Source organism: Gadus morhua, chromosome 5 (genome assembly GCF_902167405.1).
Source record: "Gadus morhua chromosome 5, gadMor3.0, whole genome shotgun sequence".
Lineage (NCBI taxonomy): Eukaryota > Metazoa > Chordata > Actinopteri > Gadiformes > Gadidae > Gadus > Gadus morhua.
This window is the reverse complement of record NC_044052.1, coordinates 13,252,864-13,270,716: the sequence shown is the minus strand read 5'-3', so window position 1 is coordinate 13,270,716 and position 17,853 is coordinate 13,252,864. Positions and strand designations below refer to the sequence as shown.

Genomic DNA, 17,853 nt, shown 5'->3' with positions numbered 1-17,853 from the left:
GCAAATGGTATAAGTAGTCTTGTTATTACATGTAGCTATGTGCTTAAGTGTGTCTGTCTGTCTGTCTCTCTGTCTGTCTGTCTGTCTGTCTATGTCGATGTGTCTGTCTGTATCGATGTGTCTGTCTGTCTGTCTGTCTGTCTGTCTGTGTCGATGTGTCTGTCTGTCTATCTGTGTCGATGTGTCTGTCTGTCTGTGTCGATGTGTCTGTCTGTCTGCGTCGATGTTTCTGTCTGTCTGTGTCGATGTGTCTGTCTGTCTGCGTCAATGTTTCTGTCTGTCTGTCTGTCTGTCTGTCTGTCTGTCTGTCTGTCTGTCTGTCTGTCTGTCTGTCTGTCTGTCTGTCTGTCTGTCTGTGTGTGTGTTTTTCGGTGTCTGTGTCTATGCTTAAATGTATTTGTGCTTAAGTGTGTGTGTGTTTGTGTCCGTGTGTGCGTCGGTGTGGGTGTGCATCTGTTTGTGTCTGTTGGCGTGCATGCGTGTGTGTGTGTGCATGTTGAAGTGCGCCCATGTGTGTGTGTGTGTGCGTCCCCCCCCCGTACCCTCAGCCGGCAGCACGTCTCCGTTGGTGGGCGTGGCCATGCAGAGCTTCTTGGCGGAGCTCAGCCCCCGGCTGTTCAGGAACACGGGCAGGTGGACGATGTTCCTCATGTAGTCGTGGCCGTTGATGTTGGAGTCCCGCAGGACGCTGTTCAGGTTCTGGTTGATGGCCTTGATGATGATGTGGGGGTCGCTGGCGAAGATGGAGATGAAGGGGCCCTTGGAGAACAGGACCCGCACCTGGGGGAGGGAGGGGGAGAAGGAGAGAGAATGAGAGATGAAGGAGAAAGAGCACTGGTCACCATCTTGGAGTCGACTGCGATGGTGATCAGACTGATCATACGTGAGCGTTGTGACTGCTGCAGAGCAACACCGGTTTCATCAATCACCGTTTGGAAAGTTTGATGTCAAGCAGCGTTACACACCCTTAACTGATCCAACCATGGCTCACTTCAGCCTCTAACACCCACCCCTCTCACAATGCTGAGTATTATTTTTAAGTGCCAGGACGTACAACACACAATGGGTGCGTACATTAAGTGCCAACGGTTGCACGCTCGGGGAGGGGGGATTTCCACTGCGCTCTGTAAACACAACAACAAGCTCAGACCAAGCATGATCCACGGCCTCGCTTATGAATGAATGCAAAGAGACCGCAGATGCTGCGGTATCTTTGGATTAACACATAAAAACACTCATAATGTCGTTCTAATGATTTGATATAATTTGACTTTAGAGACAGCCCGAGGGGCCCCCAGAGGAGTACTGATAGCAGCAGCTCACAATGAGAGGGTGGTTTGGGTCGAGCAGAGGCCCTCAGACAGGAGACGCTTTCATGAGGAGAAGCGCGAGGTGCTTTCCGGGAAGAGCAGATTCGATTAGTGTGCAGGACGCTGCCCCCACCGCTGAGAATTACTCCAGCAAATAACAACATTTGCCAGGGGGAAATTCCATCCCTGCAGCTTTTAGAGGGGATCTGAACTGGTAGGGGGCCGATTGGGCCCACTGTGAAGACACTCTGGGGAGGGGGCCCCTCTAGGAGCCTGCCTGACCTGGGAAAGGGGCCCCTGTAGGAGCCTGCCTGACCTGGGGAAGGGGCCCCTGTAGGAGCCTGCCTGACCTCGGGAAGGGGCCCCTGTAGGAGCCTGCCTGACCTGGGGAAGGGGCCCCTGTAGGAGCTTGTCTGAGCTGGGGAAGGGGCCCCTGTAGGGGCCTTTCTGAGCTGGGGCGGGGGCCCCTGCTGGAGCCTGTCTGAGCTGGGGAGGGGGGCCCGGTAGGAGCCTGAATGAGTTTGGGAGGGGGGCCCGGTAGGAGCCTGTCTTAGGCTCCGGCTCTATTTCAGGCATTGAAATATATTATATAAAAATATTTGTGTGGAAAGCCTAATGATAATTCAAAGCAATCATAGCCAGCTATGAATTGGGGCAAGCACTGCTAAATATTGAACAACAATACAGATCTAAATGTTGGTTGCAGTTAGGACTTGGCTTGGCTTCTGACAATCCTCATTCCAGCAGACCGCAGCCTGGAGACTGGCCAATCAGGGATCAATTTATGCTTTTAAGTCCATGATTTTCTCTCGGATATTGAATAATGTCTTCATTATGTTTTAAATACCGGATTTTGATTGTGTTTTTTCAGTGTTTGGGCTCTTGGCCAGGCCCTTACTGTAAGAGACGATATGTTCTCAATGGTCTTCTTTAAGATCGGTTGAACTGAAAAAATAAATCTCCTAAAAAAACACAAAAAAAAGACACAAAGACAAGATGTTCGCTGACCGTATCCAGCATCTGCAGCACGCGGTCCTGCTCGCAGGCGTCCAGCCCGTCGATGATCACCGCCATGCGCGTCTGGTTCTCCGTGAAGCCGTCGATGGTCTTGGCCATTTTGGACATCAGCTCCACCTCCTGCTTGAGAACCTAGAGGGGGAGAATTTGTTTACGGAAGCACGTGGTAGACAGCTCCTCCTCATAACCCCTCTCGGTGTGTCCCCCTCTCCCGTGTCTCCCTCTCCGGTGTCTCCCCCTCTCCTGTGTCTCCCCCTCTCCTGTGTCTCCCCCTCTCTAATGGTTCCCCCTATCCTGTGTTCCTCCTGTGTCTCCCCCCTCCCCTGGTTCACCCTCTCCCGTTTCTCCCCCTTTCCTGTGTCTCCCCCTCTTCCGTGTCTCCATCTTTCCTGTCTCTCCCCTCTCCCGTGGTTCCCCCTCTCCCGTGTTTCCCCCTCTCCCGTGTCTCCCCCTCTCCAGTGTCTCCCCCTCTCCTGTCTCTCCCCCTCTCCCGTGGTTCCCCCTCTCCCATGGTTCCCCCTCTCCTGTGTTCCTCCTAGGGCTCCCCCTCTCCCTTGGTACCTTCATGAAGCCTTCGCTCTTGAGCGCGTTCAGGTTGTTGGCGGCGCGGTGCAGCCTCTTCCTCTGGGAGTTGAGGACCGAGTCGGCCACCTGCCACCAGGTCCTGACGTTGAGCAGCAGGGCAAGGCCCACCACGCTGGCCATGCCGATCAGCACCGCGTTCACCGTCAGGTTCAGCGGGTCCACCTGAGGGTCAGCAGCCAATCACAGCGGGTCAAGACGCAGTCGTACCGAGACGCCAGAGCTGGGACATGTTCCACTGGGAACCACAGACAGCAGTAAATCTGCTGATCATTGATCCGATAAAGGTCTCAAACTCTGATGTGAGCACATGGAGAGAATGGAGGAAAGGGATGTGTAGTATGGGGGTCTTAAGAAGTTATAATTTAATCAAATTCAACTGGATAAACTACGTCATCTCTTAGGCAATATGAGGCAAGTATTACAAATGCAGCTCGAAAACAAAAACACCCCTAATAGGATTTAGGAGTGAGTGATTCAATAAGGACCTCTCATTGGGAAGGCAGCCCAACACTCTTTAAAGATGCATACTACTCTCACTGTGCCGTCTTCCCCTCGCTATAACCCGCTCCTCCTCCTCCACCTCCTCCTCTTCCTCCTCCTCTTCCTCAGGGGCACCTACCTTGAAGATGGCGAGCAGGGCAAGGCCGGTGAGCAGACAGCCCAGCGCCACGACAAACAGCACGAAGGACGGCACGCAGCACGTCTTCTTCCACTTCTTACCTGGGGAGGGACACGAGAGAAGAAGGTGACAGGAATACACAGAATAGGTGGCAGCGCCAGAAGCCTTTTCTTAGAGGGTCAAGGGAGGCAGGTCCATTTGAGTGTGAGTTGAAGGCATTAGGATAAGCTAAGGAAGGAGTGAGAGAGGCGTGATCCTACTCAAGCACACGTCGTGTCAACATTTATGTACTAAATGTAATGCACACGTTTGGTACTTTTCTACTAAATGTTGGCGATGCAACAGCAAACAAGGCCTGTCGTAGCTAGTAACACACATTGAGTTACACAGTAAGAACATGTGGACTGTGTGTTGGGCTGGAGGGTCAGGATGAGTCTCACCTTGGATGTCATCGTTCTTGAAGACCCTGAAGAGCCTGGTGGCCATGAAGCCAAACTCCCGCTCGCAGGCGTCAGAGAGGGTGGCGACCATCTCCGCCATGGACGTCTCCCCGCCCACGCTGGACAGCCGGTTGTAGTCAGTGAAGAGGAACCTGTTGGCGTGGGACACACAGATGATGGGGTCAGAGGCCCGGGTTCAGGGATGAGAGGTGGGGGCATTATCAGGGTCTAACCCCAAGCCAATCCCCCCAGGGCTGTCGAGTCACGAGTGAACTCGTAACAAAACCTTGTTGACAGGTTCCTGTTGATACTACTCTGGATGATGTATTTTATTAATACAGATAAAGAGAGATATAGATTGGAGAGAAGTTTAGTCTATTAATGTAATAAATAATAATAATGTCAATCTTAAAAATGAACTTCCTTAAATGAAATCGTTGCGCTAGTGTGTTTTTGCATAGTGTTTGCGTGCGTGCGTGAGTGTCAAGTGTGTGTGTGTGTGTGTGTGTGTGTGTGTGTGTGTGTGTGTGTGTGTGTGTGTGTGTGTGTGTGTGTGTGTGTGTGTGTGTGTGTGTGTGTGTGTGTGTGTGCGTGCGTGCGTGCGTGCGTGCGTGCGTGCGAGCGTGTGCGTGTGTGCGGGTCCTCACCTGACGGGCAGGGCGCGGGTGGTCTGCTCTGGCAGCTCGGGCGGGTTGACGAACATGAGTTTGAGTAGCAGCTCCAGGTAGCCCACCTGGCGGGCCAGCCGCGTGCTGATCACCCACGCCCAGTTCCAGCTCTCGCCCTCGCGCCGGCCCCCAAAGAACACGAGCACTGCAGGGTACAGGGGGACGATCAGCGCAGGAGTCAGCAATCTCACCCAGTGACAGATGAGGTCATCATATTACAGATGAGGTCATCACATTACAGATGAGGTCATCATTACAGATACAACAACCAATTAGAGTGCAGTAAGTCAACTGCAGGTGAGGAGGTCGCCTGTGATTGGCCGCTGCGCTACTTGATGGTGTTCTGGTTCAGCTCTAATGGTCTCATGTTCTATTGTTGCGTTATGCTGCCCTCTAGTGGGCACAGCATGACTGACTAAAATCAAAATTGCCGTCAGTTATTTTCCATTCCATCATTGTGAACCTGCACATTTTTATGCCCATTTTAAGGTTGTATATCAACATTGTTCTACGTTTTAGTATTTTAATAAGCATTATTATAGGCATTATCGGAGGAATTTACGATTCCGGTAATTTACGATTCCTCTATCAGAGACCCCGCCCCCCCCGGAGCCACACCCCTCCAGCTCACCGAAGAAGATGTAGAGCAGGGCGAGGAGGCTGAGGGAGACGGCGATGGCGAGCTTGGGGTCCCCCGTGAAACCCAGGACCAGTGCCACGGAGCTGCACAGCAGGAGGGTGAGGAAGACCACCAGCCAGGAGAACTGGAACAGGGGCTCGATCTGCTGGCCCGCAAACGTCTTCATCTCGTCTGGGGGGCCGGGGACATGGGGAGGGGAAGGGGCTTTGGTGCATATGCGTTCATCTTCAAGTCATCTTACTACTACGGTTACTACTACATTATATCATACAGGATCTCAGAAAAATAAATGCTTTACCAATTATTTTATATCGATACATACACACGCACGCACGCACGCACGCACGCACGCACGCACGCACGCACGCACGCACGCACACACACACACACACACACACACACACACACACACACACACACACACACACACATACATATATATATATGTGTGTGTGCATACACATATACACACACACACACATACTTCTTCTTTTGCTTTTTTATCAATTATCAATTGGATGTGTTTTTATTATTATGCGGATGCCCCTTTTCCCGGTAGTAAGGAGGAACTAAGAACACTGCCCACTGGACCACCCTCTCTGGACCGACCCTCCCATCCCCTAGTGGGGCCGAGTCTCTCTCTCACCCTCCAGCTTCTTGAGCAGGAAGGACTTGCCGCTGCCCCACTGGGCGTACAGCCCCACACAGATGGGCGGCTGCATGGTGGGCTCGCTCAGAATGTCCGCCAGGGCGCTGCTGTACAGGTCGTAGCCCAGCATGTCCCCGTCCGACTCAGATGGGGAGAGGTGCTCTGGAAGGGGAGAGGGGGAGGGAGGGAGGAGGGGGAGGGATGGAGGGGGAGGGAAGGAGGGGGAAGGATGGAGGAGGTGAGGGAGAGAGGGGGAGGGAGAGGGAGGGATGGAAGAGGGATGAAGGAGGGGGAGGGAAGGAGGAGGGGGAGGGATGAGGGGGAGAGGAGGAGGAAGGAAGGAGGGGATAAGAAAAAAGAAGTGTAGAAGATAAGAGAGGGAGAGAGAGAGCATGGTGGACGGGAGGGAATGAAGGAGGAACAGATGCACAGGGAAGATAAGGACGAGATCAGTTAAGAAACAAGCACCATAACTTCTTCTCATTCCAGATGTTTCAGAGGCCCTCTGCTCTTACTGGCTCCGAAGATCTGCGTGAGGATGCTCTTCTGGTGGGTGCAGTCGATGTTGTAGGGCGTCTCCCCGGCCTTGTTGGGCCGGTACAGCAGGCGGCCATCTTTAGGGTTCCTCAGCAGCAACTCGGCCAGCTTACGGCTCCGCCCCCGGATGGCGATGTGAAGGGGCGTGTCTCCTTTCTGTAGAACACACAGAACCAAAGGCAATAGAAGAGACGGTGAACTGATATTGAACATGCAAAGCATCCTTTGGTGTACTTATATAATTTCCAACTATTTTCACCTTTAACCTATCACAAGTTTGTTATTTTTTAATATTAAAAAGCCAAGTATAAAAAACAATTTGATACAATGATAAAACAAAATCAGAAATTTGTAGTTCATAATCGTATGTTACGTTAAAGAAAAATTGAGACCCAGATGGATGCATGTCTTGCTATAGTCAGAACCCACCACACTCATATCTTTACTACAGTACTCATCAGAAAAGTGAGGATATTCGGAGGACTACCTTGTCCACTGCGGACACCTTGGCCCCCTTATCCAGCAGCAGCTCCACCACCTCAATGTTCCTCATCTTGGTGGCTTTGATGAGGGGAGTCTCTGCCTCCTGGGACACACACACACACACACACACACACACACACACACACACACACACACACACACACACACACACAGTAAAACAGTGAGTGTAAAGCTGGCTTTAGCTGCTTACATCCGAGTCCCTTAATGTGTTTTATTCTTGCCTAAAGGAGGATGAGGAGGAATGAAGAATGTTGTGCGTTGAGTTTCCCAGGGGAATACCTTGGTGCAGCTCTCTGTGTCCGGGTTACACTGCAGGATGTCTCTGACCATGGTGGCGTTGCCTTTCTCCACCGCCCAGTAGAGGGCAGTCTTTCCATCCTGGGAGGAGATGGAAGACGGTTTGACATTAAGACCAATGATGGCACAGTACAACAAGGGCCCATAGAAAATATCTGGCTACCAATGGGTTCATCTTGTTAGAATACATTTAAAAAAAACAAGGTACATTAAAAAGGTAGAAAAATACTTAATTATAACAGTAAAAACCCTATATATAACATTGCATTAGCCTCATAGCATAATTGCCTAAGTCATATTTTAAGGTTCATCTTTTATTTAGTGTAAAAGAAGCCTCAGTCAAATAGATGACTTATGCAGATAGAGATTATGGAATGTAACAAGCATTCTAATTGGCTTAGGATACAGCCAATGGGGCAAAGTGAATCAGCAGCATTAGGAGAGTAGAGTTAGGTTAGATAGTTAACGATGGTTAACTATCTAACCTTTTTGCATTGTGACCCCAGCAGCGGTGCTGAGTGATAACTGAGGTGCACTATGTGACACATGGGAGGGATCAGGACGTAGAGCTGGTTGACTGGTAACCGCGAGGTTGCTAGTTTGATCCCCGGCTCCTCCTAGCGTCGAGGGTCGAGGTGTCCCTGAGCAAGACACGGCGGTGTGTGAATGTGTATGTGTGCATGAATGGTTGTATTTGAGCCAATATTTGAAGCGCTTTGACTTTGAGTGGCCATTGTTACGAAAGGTTTATTTTGCAGGGCTGAATGCAGTGGCGCTACCAGTCCACCGGGGGCGGCACACCACTGGGGCACGCATGCATCCTGATCTTAACATTTGATTTACTTTTTAAAAAGAAGAATGTGGGAACCCAGGAGGTAAGGTCAGAGACATGGTGACATCGATACTGGGAGCAGTGCTGGTGTGCGATACAACCACCGGTCTCCATCCCAGTGGACTCAGATCTAGCAGGGCGGTAGTCAGGACTCACCTGGCCGCGGACGTCGATGTCTGCGTATTTGTTCAGCAGGGCTCGGACGATCTCGACGTGGCCTCCTCTGACAGCTCCGATCAGCATGGTCTCCCCACTCTGGAGGGAGACAGAGAGGACACGTTAGACCCCCACATCCCATTTGAAGGCGTTAAGGGGTCTGATATTAGACTCAGTGATGGGTTGTTGCTAGGGGGTCTGATATTAGACTAGGTGTTGCGGTCTCACATCCCGTTTAAAGGTTAAGGTTAAGGGGTCGTATATTAGACTCAGTGTTGGGTCACCCACATCCCATTTAAAGCTTGTTAAGGGTTAAGTGTGGGGTCGTTGTGGAGGGGTCTCACCCGGTCGGTGATGTTGACGTAGGTGCCTGCGTCCAGCAGGTCTTGGACGATGCCGGTGTGGCCTTCCTTGGCTGCGATGGCGAGGGCCGTGTTGCCGTCCTTGTCCGTCATGTTGACGTTGGGGTTCCTCTTGAGCAGCTCCTTCACCACGTCCGTGAAGCCCCCCTTCACGCCCACGATCAGCGCCGTCATGGAGTTCTGAGGAGACCGCAGGGTGGTTACAGCCGGTAGTAAGCTTCACTAGAAACTATCTGTTCATAACATCTTAGCATTTAACAATGTCTCACTAGTGCAGATGTATTAGAAGTCAACAGAAAATGAGGGTGAGGCTGGACCCTCTCATAGTAAACAGAAGTTCATGTGTCATTTTTTAATGCATGCCTATGGTTTTTATGGAAGGAAATGGATGCCTAACTAAACAGTAAATACCAAAAATACAGATCAGTGAGTACGCCCTGAACGAGCAGCAGAGACTGAACAGACCACATGATGGCGAACAACATACCGCCCCCTCCTGGTCTACGTCCGCTCCGTTGGCCAGCAGGTGCATGACGCTGTCGTAGTGGCCCTTCCTGGCCGCCCAGATCAGTGGGGTGGTGCCGTACTGAGGAGAGGACCAGAGAGATTCAACCACAGGACACAAGCCTGGCTCATGGTTTCACTTTAGGAGGTCTATCCAGATCCGCAATAGAACCATTAAGATCAACCTAAACCAGGCAACATTATCAGCCCTGATAAGGTTGCCTGGTGAGGTAACTTATCAGTCATCATTTATATTGAGTGTGAGGTACCTTATCGTCTTCATAAGGTGGGTAGTGAGGTTCCTTATGGGTCCTCATAAGAAGGAGTGTGAGGTACCTTATGGGTCCTCATAAAGGCTGAGGGTGAGGTACCTTATGGGTCCTCATAAAGGCTGAGGGTGAGGTACCTTATTGGTCCTCATAAAGGCTGAGGGTGAGGTACCTTATGGGTCCTCATAAAGGCTGAGGGTGAGGTACCTTATGGGTCCTCATAAAGGCTGAGGTTGAGGTACCTTATGGGTCCTCATAAAGGCTGAGGGTGAGGTACCTTATGGGTCCTCATAAAGGCTGAGGGTGAGGTACCTTATGGGTCCTCATAAAGGCTGAGGGTGAGGTACCTTATGGGTCCTCATAAAGGCTGAGGGTGAAGTACCTTATGGGTCCTCATAAAGGCTGAGGTTGAGGTACCTTGTCCGAGCAGTTGACCTTGGCCCCGTGCTGCAGCAGGAGATGGACGATCTCCCCGTGGCCGCGCCCGGCCGCCCAGATGATGGGGTACACGCTGTACTGTGGGACAAAAGACAGACTCACTACCTAGCGGTAACCAGGGCCTAGCTGTATACATCGTAAGTCCATTTACCATCCAGCAAACACTTTTCCAACCGATGAATACATGTCCTAAAGGTTGGGGTAAGGTCCAGTACCTGGCCTGTGATGTTGGGGTTGGCTCCTTTGTCCAGCAGCATCTGGGCCACGGGGGTGCGGCCCTTATAGGCGGCCCACATCAGAGCGCTCCATCCCCCCTGTGAACACAAAGCAGTCTCATGACGACCATGTGGAACATTTGGTTTAGGGGTTAAAGTACGTGCACTACAGGATCGCATTTCCTTTTCTAGGCATTTTCGTCAATGAATGACGTATAAATGAATGATGAAATGTGATCTTTGAATACAAGCGCTGAATCAGTGCATAAAATCAAACAAGAGAACACTATGACCACACAGAACAGCGTTTAACACTTAACCAGGTCTCAGGCAGGTGAGTTATTAGCAAATAGGGCGGCAGGAAAAACTGTTGCTAGTGTGTATTTATGGTGGATGTGAAACCTTTTCCAGTGAGCCAGCCGCAGTTGCGGCCCACTGTTGTCGGGCTGTAATCTGTCATTACAGGGCTGCAGGCTCTGAGTCACGCCCCCTACAGCCTAACTGAGCTCCTCTAGCAGGGACTGAGCCGCTGACTCACAATCATGCAAGCTACTCACATGAAAACATGTCCTCCAATAGACAGTAGGGTCAGATATGTATGGTTTATTCTTCGCTTGAATGCCATCCGACTTCAATTTAATGGCTACTACTTGCTCTGATTAATGTGCACTTTATGGCCCCTCACGTGTGTCTCCAACTCACAACCCTCAACACATATCATACAAATATATTACATGGGTACATTTGCTCAACAACACTCATGCTACATGGATAATAGTCCTTATTGTACCGAAAGCGATATACCTTAGTTTCTCTAACTTCGGACTAATGTAAGTAGGTCGCTTTGGATAAAAGCGTCTGCTAAGTGCCCTAAATGTAAAAGTCAAATGTAACTGTAATAGTCCAGTGACTAAAGAGACGTGTACACGTATGCAGGAGCTTAGTATTTGGGCTGATCAGTAGTGCTCCGTAGCTCCCTGTGATGCCGGGCCATCCGGAGTTCATTTAATGGGATTACGAGCAGAGAGAGCATCCGCAGGAAGGTAATGTCATCCTGCGGCCGTCTCTAGACTAATGGATATGGCCTCATCCCAACGAGGACAGAGACCATTACAGGCAACAGGAACTACCGTCTAGTAATAAGCCACAAGTATTACAAGCAAGAATAAAGTAGCACAAAACATGCCCTCCTGTGCTGCTGTTTTGTGAAAATGTTAAAATATTTTTTGTAAAGCTAAAACCTTTTGTAAAACGATTGCGCAAACATGCCGTGTTTCTGTGAAGTTAGCTTTTTTAAACTAAAGTTCAAATCAACTTTAAAGTGTGTTTGGTCTTTAAACCCCTCAGCGTCTCCCTAGCCTCCGGCAAGCAGCAATCCTCCTGGTACTTTCCCTAGGCTCATCGTCGCCCTAGCACCCAGGCAGCAGCAATCCTCCTGGTACTATCTGTAGCCTCATCGTCTCCCTAGCACCCAGGCAGCAGCAATCCTCCTGGTACTATCTGTAGCCTCATCGTCTCCCTAGCACCCAGGCAGCAGCAATCCTCCTGGTACTATCTGTAGCCTCATCGTCTCCCTAGCACCCAGCCAGCAGCAATCCTCCTGGTACTCTCCCTAGGCTCATCGTCTCCCTAGCACCCAGGCAGCAGGAATCCTCCTGGTACTATCTGTAGCCTCATCGTCTCCCTAGCACCCAGCCAGCAGCAGTATTCCTGGTACTCCCTGTAGCCTCATCGTCTCCCTAGCAACCAGGCAGCAGCAGTATTCCTGGTACTCCCTGGTCCAGGAGGACAGGAGGACTCTTACCATGTCTCTGTGCTCCAGGTTGGCATTGTTCTCCAGTAGCTCCTTCACCACTTCCAGGTGGCCTTCTCTGGCCGCCGAGATGAGTGCCGTCCAGCAGTCCTGCACAGAGCCAGCGGTCAGAGGCGAGTACCCCCCCCACACACACACACACACACACTCACACTCACTCACGCACACACACACACACACACACACACACACACACACACTCACTCACTCACTCACTCACTCACTCACACACTCACACACACACGCGGCAGGGAGGGGATTAGGGAGCAGGGTGCGGAGGTACGGAGGCGAACCGACTGCACCTACCAGCTGGTCATACCAGAGACTCATGGAGGCGAGAGCTGCTACAAGGGTCCGGGGAAAAGCAAAAGAGAGAAGGCGCTCCGGTCGTCTCTCTCTCAGGAGTCGAGCGTGTGTGCTAGTGTGCCGTGCAGCGAGGGTGAGTGTGTAATAGCAGAGGCAGGGACTGATGACTGGAAGGTGTGGGGTGTTGGCCGGTGAGTGGATGCTGTCATTTACTTGGGGAAGCAAAGGTTAGAGCGAGCAGAGGGCTGTCATTACGGCTCGTAATGGTTGTGTACCGAGCCACAGTGTTGTGAGATCAGCGGGGTGAAAGATCAAGGCCAAAAGGTCACATGTTGTCATGTGGGGAGGGTGGGTCAAGTGTTATATTAATTAATTGATTCAAACGCTTGGAAGTAAGCACAATCCCACATTGTGTGTGTGTGTGTGTGTGTGTGTGTGTGTGTGTGTGTGTGTGTGTGTGTGTGTGTATGTGTGTGTGTGTGTGTGTTTACCACATCATCCAGGTTAACGTTGGCGCCCCTCCTTATGAGCTCCTGCACGATCTCCAGGCTCCCCTGCTCTGCTGCCACCATCAGAGGAGTCTGGCCGTTCTGGAGGGAGGGACAGAGAGACAGAGACAGAGAGAGAGAGAGAGAGAGAGAGAGAGAGAGAGAGAGAGAGAGAGAGAGAGAGAGAGAGAGAGAGAGAGAGAGAGAGAGAGGAATAGATAGGGAGAGAGAGAGAGAGAGAGAGAGAGAGAGAGAGAGAGAGAGAGAGAGAGAGAGAGAGAGAGAGAGAGAGAGAGAGAGAGAGAGAGAGAGAGAGACACAGAGACAGACAGAGAAAGAGAGAGATAGGTGAAAAGGGGACAGAGAGGGCAATAATTAAATCAAATGTATGCAATAAATAATAATCATCATTCTTAATTATGAACTTCCATAAAATCCACTTGTCGCGATATAATAAACAATAATGATACAATCCAAATACTTTCCAAAGTATTACGAGGAATAGACCAAGCCCTTTGTAGGCATGACTCTATTTTACTTTAAATATAAAATGTATACAAAGTAAAAAAGATAAGAAAGAAATCCTAACAACCTGTCGAAAAACATCCTACAGACTATATGTTCAAATCAATAATGAATATATAGATTGATAACTACTATTACTGCACTATTTATCACTCAGTAGTACATTTACACTTTGAGGAACAATTCACTTATACAGCTCCAGCCCCCCAACGCTAGTGAGCTAGACGACCAGACACAATATGTTCAAATCAATACTGAATATATCCATTAATAACTATTGCTGCATTATTCATAATTTGCACGCCTTATTCATACTTTGAGGAACATCATGTAACTTGTTACTGACAGCTCCAGCCCCCCTCAGCAGCCCCCCCTCAGCAACCCCCCCCCCCCCCCGCGACCCTCTGCCACCCCCCTCTGCGGCCCCCCTCAGCAGCCCCCCTCCAGCAGCCCCCCGCGACCCTCTGCAACCCCCCCTCTGCAGCCCCCCCTCTGCAGCCCCCCTCTGCAGCCCCCCTCAGCAGCCCCCCGCGACCCTCTGCAGTCCCCCCTCTGCAGCCCCCCTCCAGCAGCCCCCTGATGCGTACTGGCCTAGCCCAGGAGGTAGAGCGGCTCGACTTGTAACCGCAAGGTTGCTGGTTGGATCCCCGTGTCGAGGTGTCCCTGAGCAACACACCTCACCCTGACTGCTCCCGACGAGCTGGCCGTCCCCTTGCATGATTGACACCGCCGTCGGTGTGTGTGTGTGTTAGTCGCTTTGGATAAAAGCGTCTGCTACATGTCGTCAATGTGTACTCACATCGCTGCGGCCGTCCACCTCCTTGAACTTGTCCAGGTGGGCCTTGATGGCGGCCAGGTTCTCCTCCTCCACGTGGCTGAAGAGGCTCTGGATCGCCAGCGTGGTCATCTTGATGGAGGTGGTGGTGTCCATGGCTAACCACTAACCACGGGCGTGGCACCGCTGGGAGGGGACAGAGGATGGGGACTGATAAGCATGCTCCACCCACACGTGTGTGTGTACGTGTGCGTACGCGCGTGCCCCGTGCGTGCCCCGTGCGTGCACACACAGTAAAGACCATGGTAGCATTTACCACACACGCAGTAGGCCATGGTAGCATGCACCACACACACACACACACACACACACACACACACACACACACACACACACACACACACACACACACACACACACACACACACACACACACACACACACACACACACAGTCTCTTATGACTGACTGAAGGGTAGGACGTGACGCTCTCTACCTGCCGTTGTCCTGCACAACGGCATTATGAGGATTTGGTTTTTAAACCTAATTTGACTGTGCTTAGAAAAAATGTGCTAGTCTAGTATTTCCCTATACAAGTCTGTATTAATATCGTCTTCAGACTACACAAGAGCTATGACACATTTCTCCCAACTAATACAAGCAAAAATAATGTAGCTAAATACAGCACAACAAGTATGGTCTTTTTGAGGAATTTAAGTTTATCTACGGTACTTAGAAATTCTTCTTGGCTACTACATACTTTGTTTTCTACCTTAGCCTACTTTCAGCGGATTAATGATTGTTTAAACACCAGGAATTGAGATCCATCGCAGCAGAATAAGCCAGAGGCAGTGACACGTTTAAACCTTCAGTCTGAAGAATGTAGGCTGATCCTTAAAGCATAATGCAACTCTTCCATGTAGCCTATGATGAGCAACGAGCATCTCAGCCTTAATAGAATAAAAGGTTTGGAGCTCTCCTTCTGATGTTAACTTTGATTAGGGGCTTGTTACTGGGATGTGGTGGCCAGTAACGAGTTGCCCAGCTCTCCTAGCTTCTCCCTCTGGCTGCTCAGGCTAAAAATAAGACCTTGACTTCTCAAATGACTTCAAGAAGCGGGGGCAGTCACAATGCTTGGATTTATAAAGGTCAATAAACATCAACATATGATATATAATACGTGTGCTCAGTTGTCTATCAAGAAAAAATAACTAACCCCACACCTACAAGTAGACTGCAAACTGGCTCTAGATTAGAAAGATCTAGATGCTGTCTTCTGAGCACTCAGCCAGAACCATATTCTGCCATCTTTGCATTCTAATCCCCTTCCAGAAACAGTTCAGATTTCACACACTGACGTTGACCGCGAGAGCCCAGGAGATAAACGTCAATCCTCTTAAGCCGAGATGCATGCCTTAATGGCTTAATGGCCCGAATTAACCGGATCGTTTAACCACGACTCCGGGAAGCCATGGGAAACAGAGAATTCACAGGCCTACAGAAGTAGTAATAGGTGTGTTGCCAACAAGTTGATGGTTATCACATACAGTGACAAAGGAAACTCAGCCCACACAGATGGATTGCCATGTTCTCTTGCCTGTGGTTTTCTTGAGCTTCTTAGCAGAGGTATGTTTATTGATCTGAGGAACAGAACCCGACCCTAACTTTGGAGATCAAAGATCAACCATCACATCAGTTTGTCGTTTTTGATGGAAATGTATACTACTTGTAAGTATTTGTGCATCAATAAATGTATTGTTTCAGTTTGTAATATTTCAGCATCATTGCAGCTTGCAGTTAATTCGTTTGTGATCTTCACCAGTGTGTCCAGACTCCAGATATCAACAAATGGTCTCCAGTCTTGCCACCCATGCTTGTGGCTTATCTGTTGAGCTCGCTGACCACAGCAATTATTAGGTTTTAGTACTTAATGGAAGCAGGAACAGCAGGCCATCTGATCCTGCTTTGTCTGAGGTACAGACGATCAATAAAAAGGTCATTAATCATTCATAAAGCATGTCTTCTCCATCATGTCCTGCCTACAGCCTACTGCCCACATCCTGGATGAAAAAAACAGACATTTCATGATAGTCATCATGGCGCCGTGTGATGCTAAAGCACTTAAATGTTCACCATATGAACATACAGGAGCGGTAATGCCAGGAGCCAAGTCAATACAAATTTCAAAAGAAGGTGTGGCTGAAAGGAGACAGGTCCATCAATTAATTAAAGCCGTTCAATCAACTTAAGTTCCTCTGTGGAACAGATTTAAATATTTAATCAAACATAATGTGCTTCATGTAAATACATACAGGGCTACAACCACACATTGGTTTGATGTGATTGGCAACACTGGGACACACAGAAAGAGAATCCTTTGTTTACAAAAGAGACAGGACACACCCTCCTGAACTCAGCACAGTGAATTCAAGAACCAAACACAAATTAAAACACGAATCTGGGAGAAATCAGTAATACCCCAAAATAAAATATAAATTGCTAAAGGGAGAGCAATGAGACACAAACTTGCCACTAATCCACAATATCTGAGACAAATCTATAGAAAAACTACTAAGCCAACAGGAAGCAAAGACAAAAATGCAGCGAAAAAATATAAACAGCTTACCTATATTCTAGTTCAAATTGCTTTCGCTTTTAAAAACGTTAAACGGTCTCCCCTCTGTATCCCTGCTCGGTCAGTGATGATCAGAAGCACCGGACCAACCTCAGCATCCCCCCTTTGACGAGCCTCTGAATGTTAATGAGGGGATGGGCTTCACTCTACACCCCTTCGCTCTCACACACAATAGACACGCAACACACACACAATAGACAAGCAACACACGCGAACACAGTAGCGCCTACCGCACTAGACGGAAGGAAGACGGAGGAAGATGAAACTGCAGATGCGATTTCTATACTTAACTTTTTAGAATCTATTTATACAGTGATTCGTTTATATCCAACCAATCAACATGTGAGTCATGTGTATCTCCTGTCGTCAGAGAAACCACCTGGCCCCCTGGCGCTAAGAAGTCAAGATACACCCTCAAAAAGAGTGTCTTTAGCCTTCACTAGGCAGATCTTCAGTCAACTGCATGGACCAGGAGCATTGAGGTGGAAACATCAGATCAGACCAGACAACATCTAGGTGGAAACATCAGACCAGACCTCAATGAGTGTGTAACTTCAGTCCAGACCACATTGAGTGTGTAACATATCGGGTCATGTGGTTGGAAACACCTAAATGAGAACTTTGGTCACAAGATCCTACTTCTCACTAACTACAACACGAAATGATATTCTGCATGCCAGGTCTGGTGTTTCATTACAGATGGACAGATAAAACCACCTAACTCACACACATTAAAACTGTTTAACTCGTGCGCACTGATGTTACCAACGTTACAGGATGTGTGTGAAATACAACCCGCTGATAATATATTATAGTATAGTAAATATATTATAGTCTAAGGTGTGGGTATTTATGTGTGAGAGACAAGTGTGACAAGACATGGCTCAAGTTTATCTTGTGCCCACTGCCCACTGTTAATGTTAAACCAAATTTTTTAGAGAAGAACACGATCAGGCGGAGGGGTCGTGACGTCACCAGGAAGTTACAGCTTGACGCTAGCCCCGTTAGCTCCCTAGCGGAGCTATCATGCTACAGTTAGCCCGCCTGCTCTAGCTATTAAAGTTGTTGGTAATAATAAAAAGTGAACTACCTTTCAGAGAAAAAACGACCTGCGCGCCAAGGTTAATCAGCTGAAGAGGATGGTCGTGTCGCTCTGTGGCGGATTAACCGGGATAAGGTGGAGATAATGGTGACTTTTCAGCTCATATTGGAGGCTACTAGTGTGTTTACTTGAACTCTTTTTCTCGCCAGCTACTGCAGTCAACCGGT

The 17,853-nt window shown here is 49.4% G+C and overlaps 1 protein-coding gene across 5 annotated transcripts in view; it reads right to left on the bottom strand.

The window, feature by feature from the left end:
• kidins220a (kinase D-interacting substrate 220a) overlaps window positions 1-17,853 on the bottom strand; it is a 48,924-nt gene extending 31,071 nt beyond the window's left edge. For 4 of the 5 annotated variants that reach the window (XM_030357410.1, XM_030357413.1, XM_030357414.1 and 1 more), the window contains exons 1-20: window positions 17,675-17,853; window positions 13,974-14,135; window positions 12,653-12,751; window positions 11,847-11,945; window positions 10,043-10,141; window positions 9,807-9,905; window positions 9,104-9,202; window positions 8,599-8,796; window positions 8,255-8,353; window positions 7,249-7,347; window positions 6,953-7,051; window positions 6,444-6,621; window positions 5,926-6,090; window positions 5,271-5,450; window positions 4,619-4,784; window positions 3,972-4,123; window positions 3,532-3,632; window positions 2,889-3,074; window positions 2,319-2,459; window positions 543-780 (exon numbers count right to left, since the gene is read on the bottom strand). In XM_030357410.1, the coding sequence (XP_030213270.1) occupies window positions 543-780; window positions 2,319-2,459; window positions 2,889-3,074; window positions 3,532-3,632; window positions 3,972-4,123; window positions 4,619-4,784; window positions 5,271-5,450; window positions 5,926-6,090; window positions 6,444-6,621; window positions 6,953-7,051; window positions 7,249-7,347; window positions 8,255-8,353; window positions 8,599-8,796; window positions 9,104-9,202; window positions 9,807-9,905; window positions 10,043-10,141; window positions 11,847-11,945; window positions 12,653-12,751; window positions 13,974-14,105 (2,629 nt within the window). In that variant the 5' untranslated portion in view covers window positions 14,106-14,135; window positions 17,675-17,853. Of the gene's footprint in view, window positions 1-542; window positions 781-2,318; window positions 2,460-2,888; window positions 3,075-3,531; window positions 3,633-3,971; window positions 4,124-4,618; window positions 4,785-5,270; window positions 5,451-5,925; window positions 6,091-6,443; window positions 6,622-6,952; window positions 7,052-7,248; window positions 7,348-8,254; window positions 8,354-8,598; window positions 8,797-9,103; window positions 9,203-9,806; window positions 9,906-10,042; window positions 10,142-11,846; window positions 11,946-12,652; window positions 12,752-13,973; window positions 14,136-16,575; window positions 16,883-17,674 lie in introns of those variants that run through there. The other variant, XM_030357412.1, reaches the window with a different exon arrangement.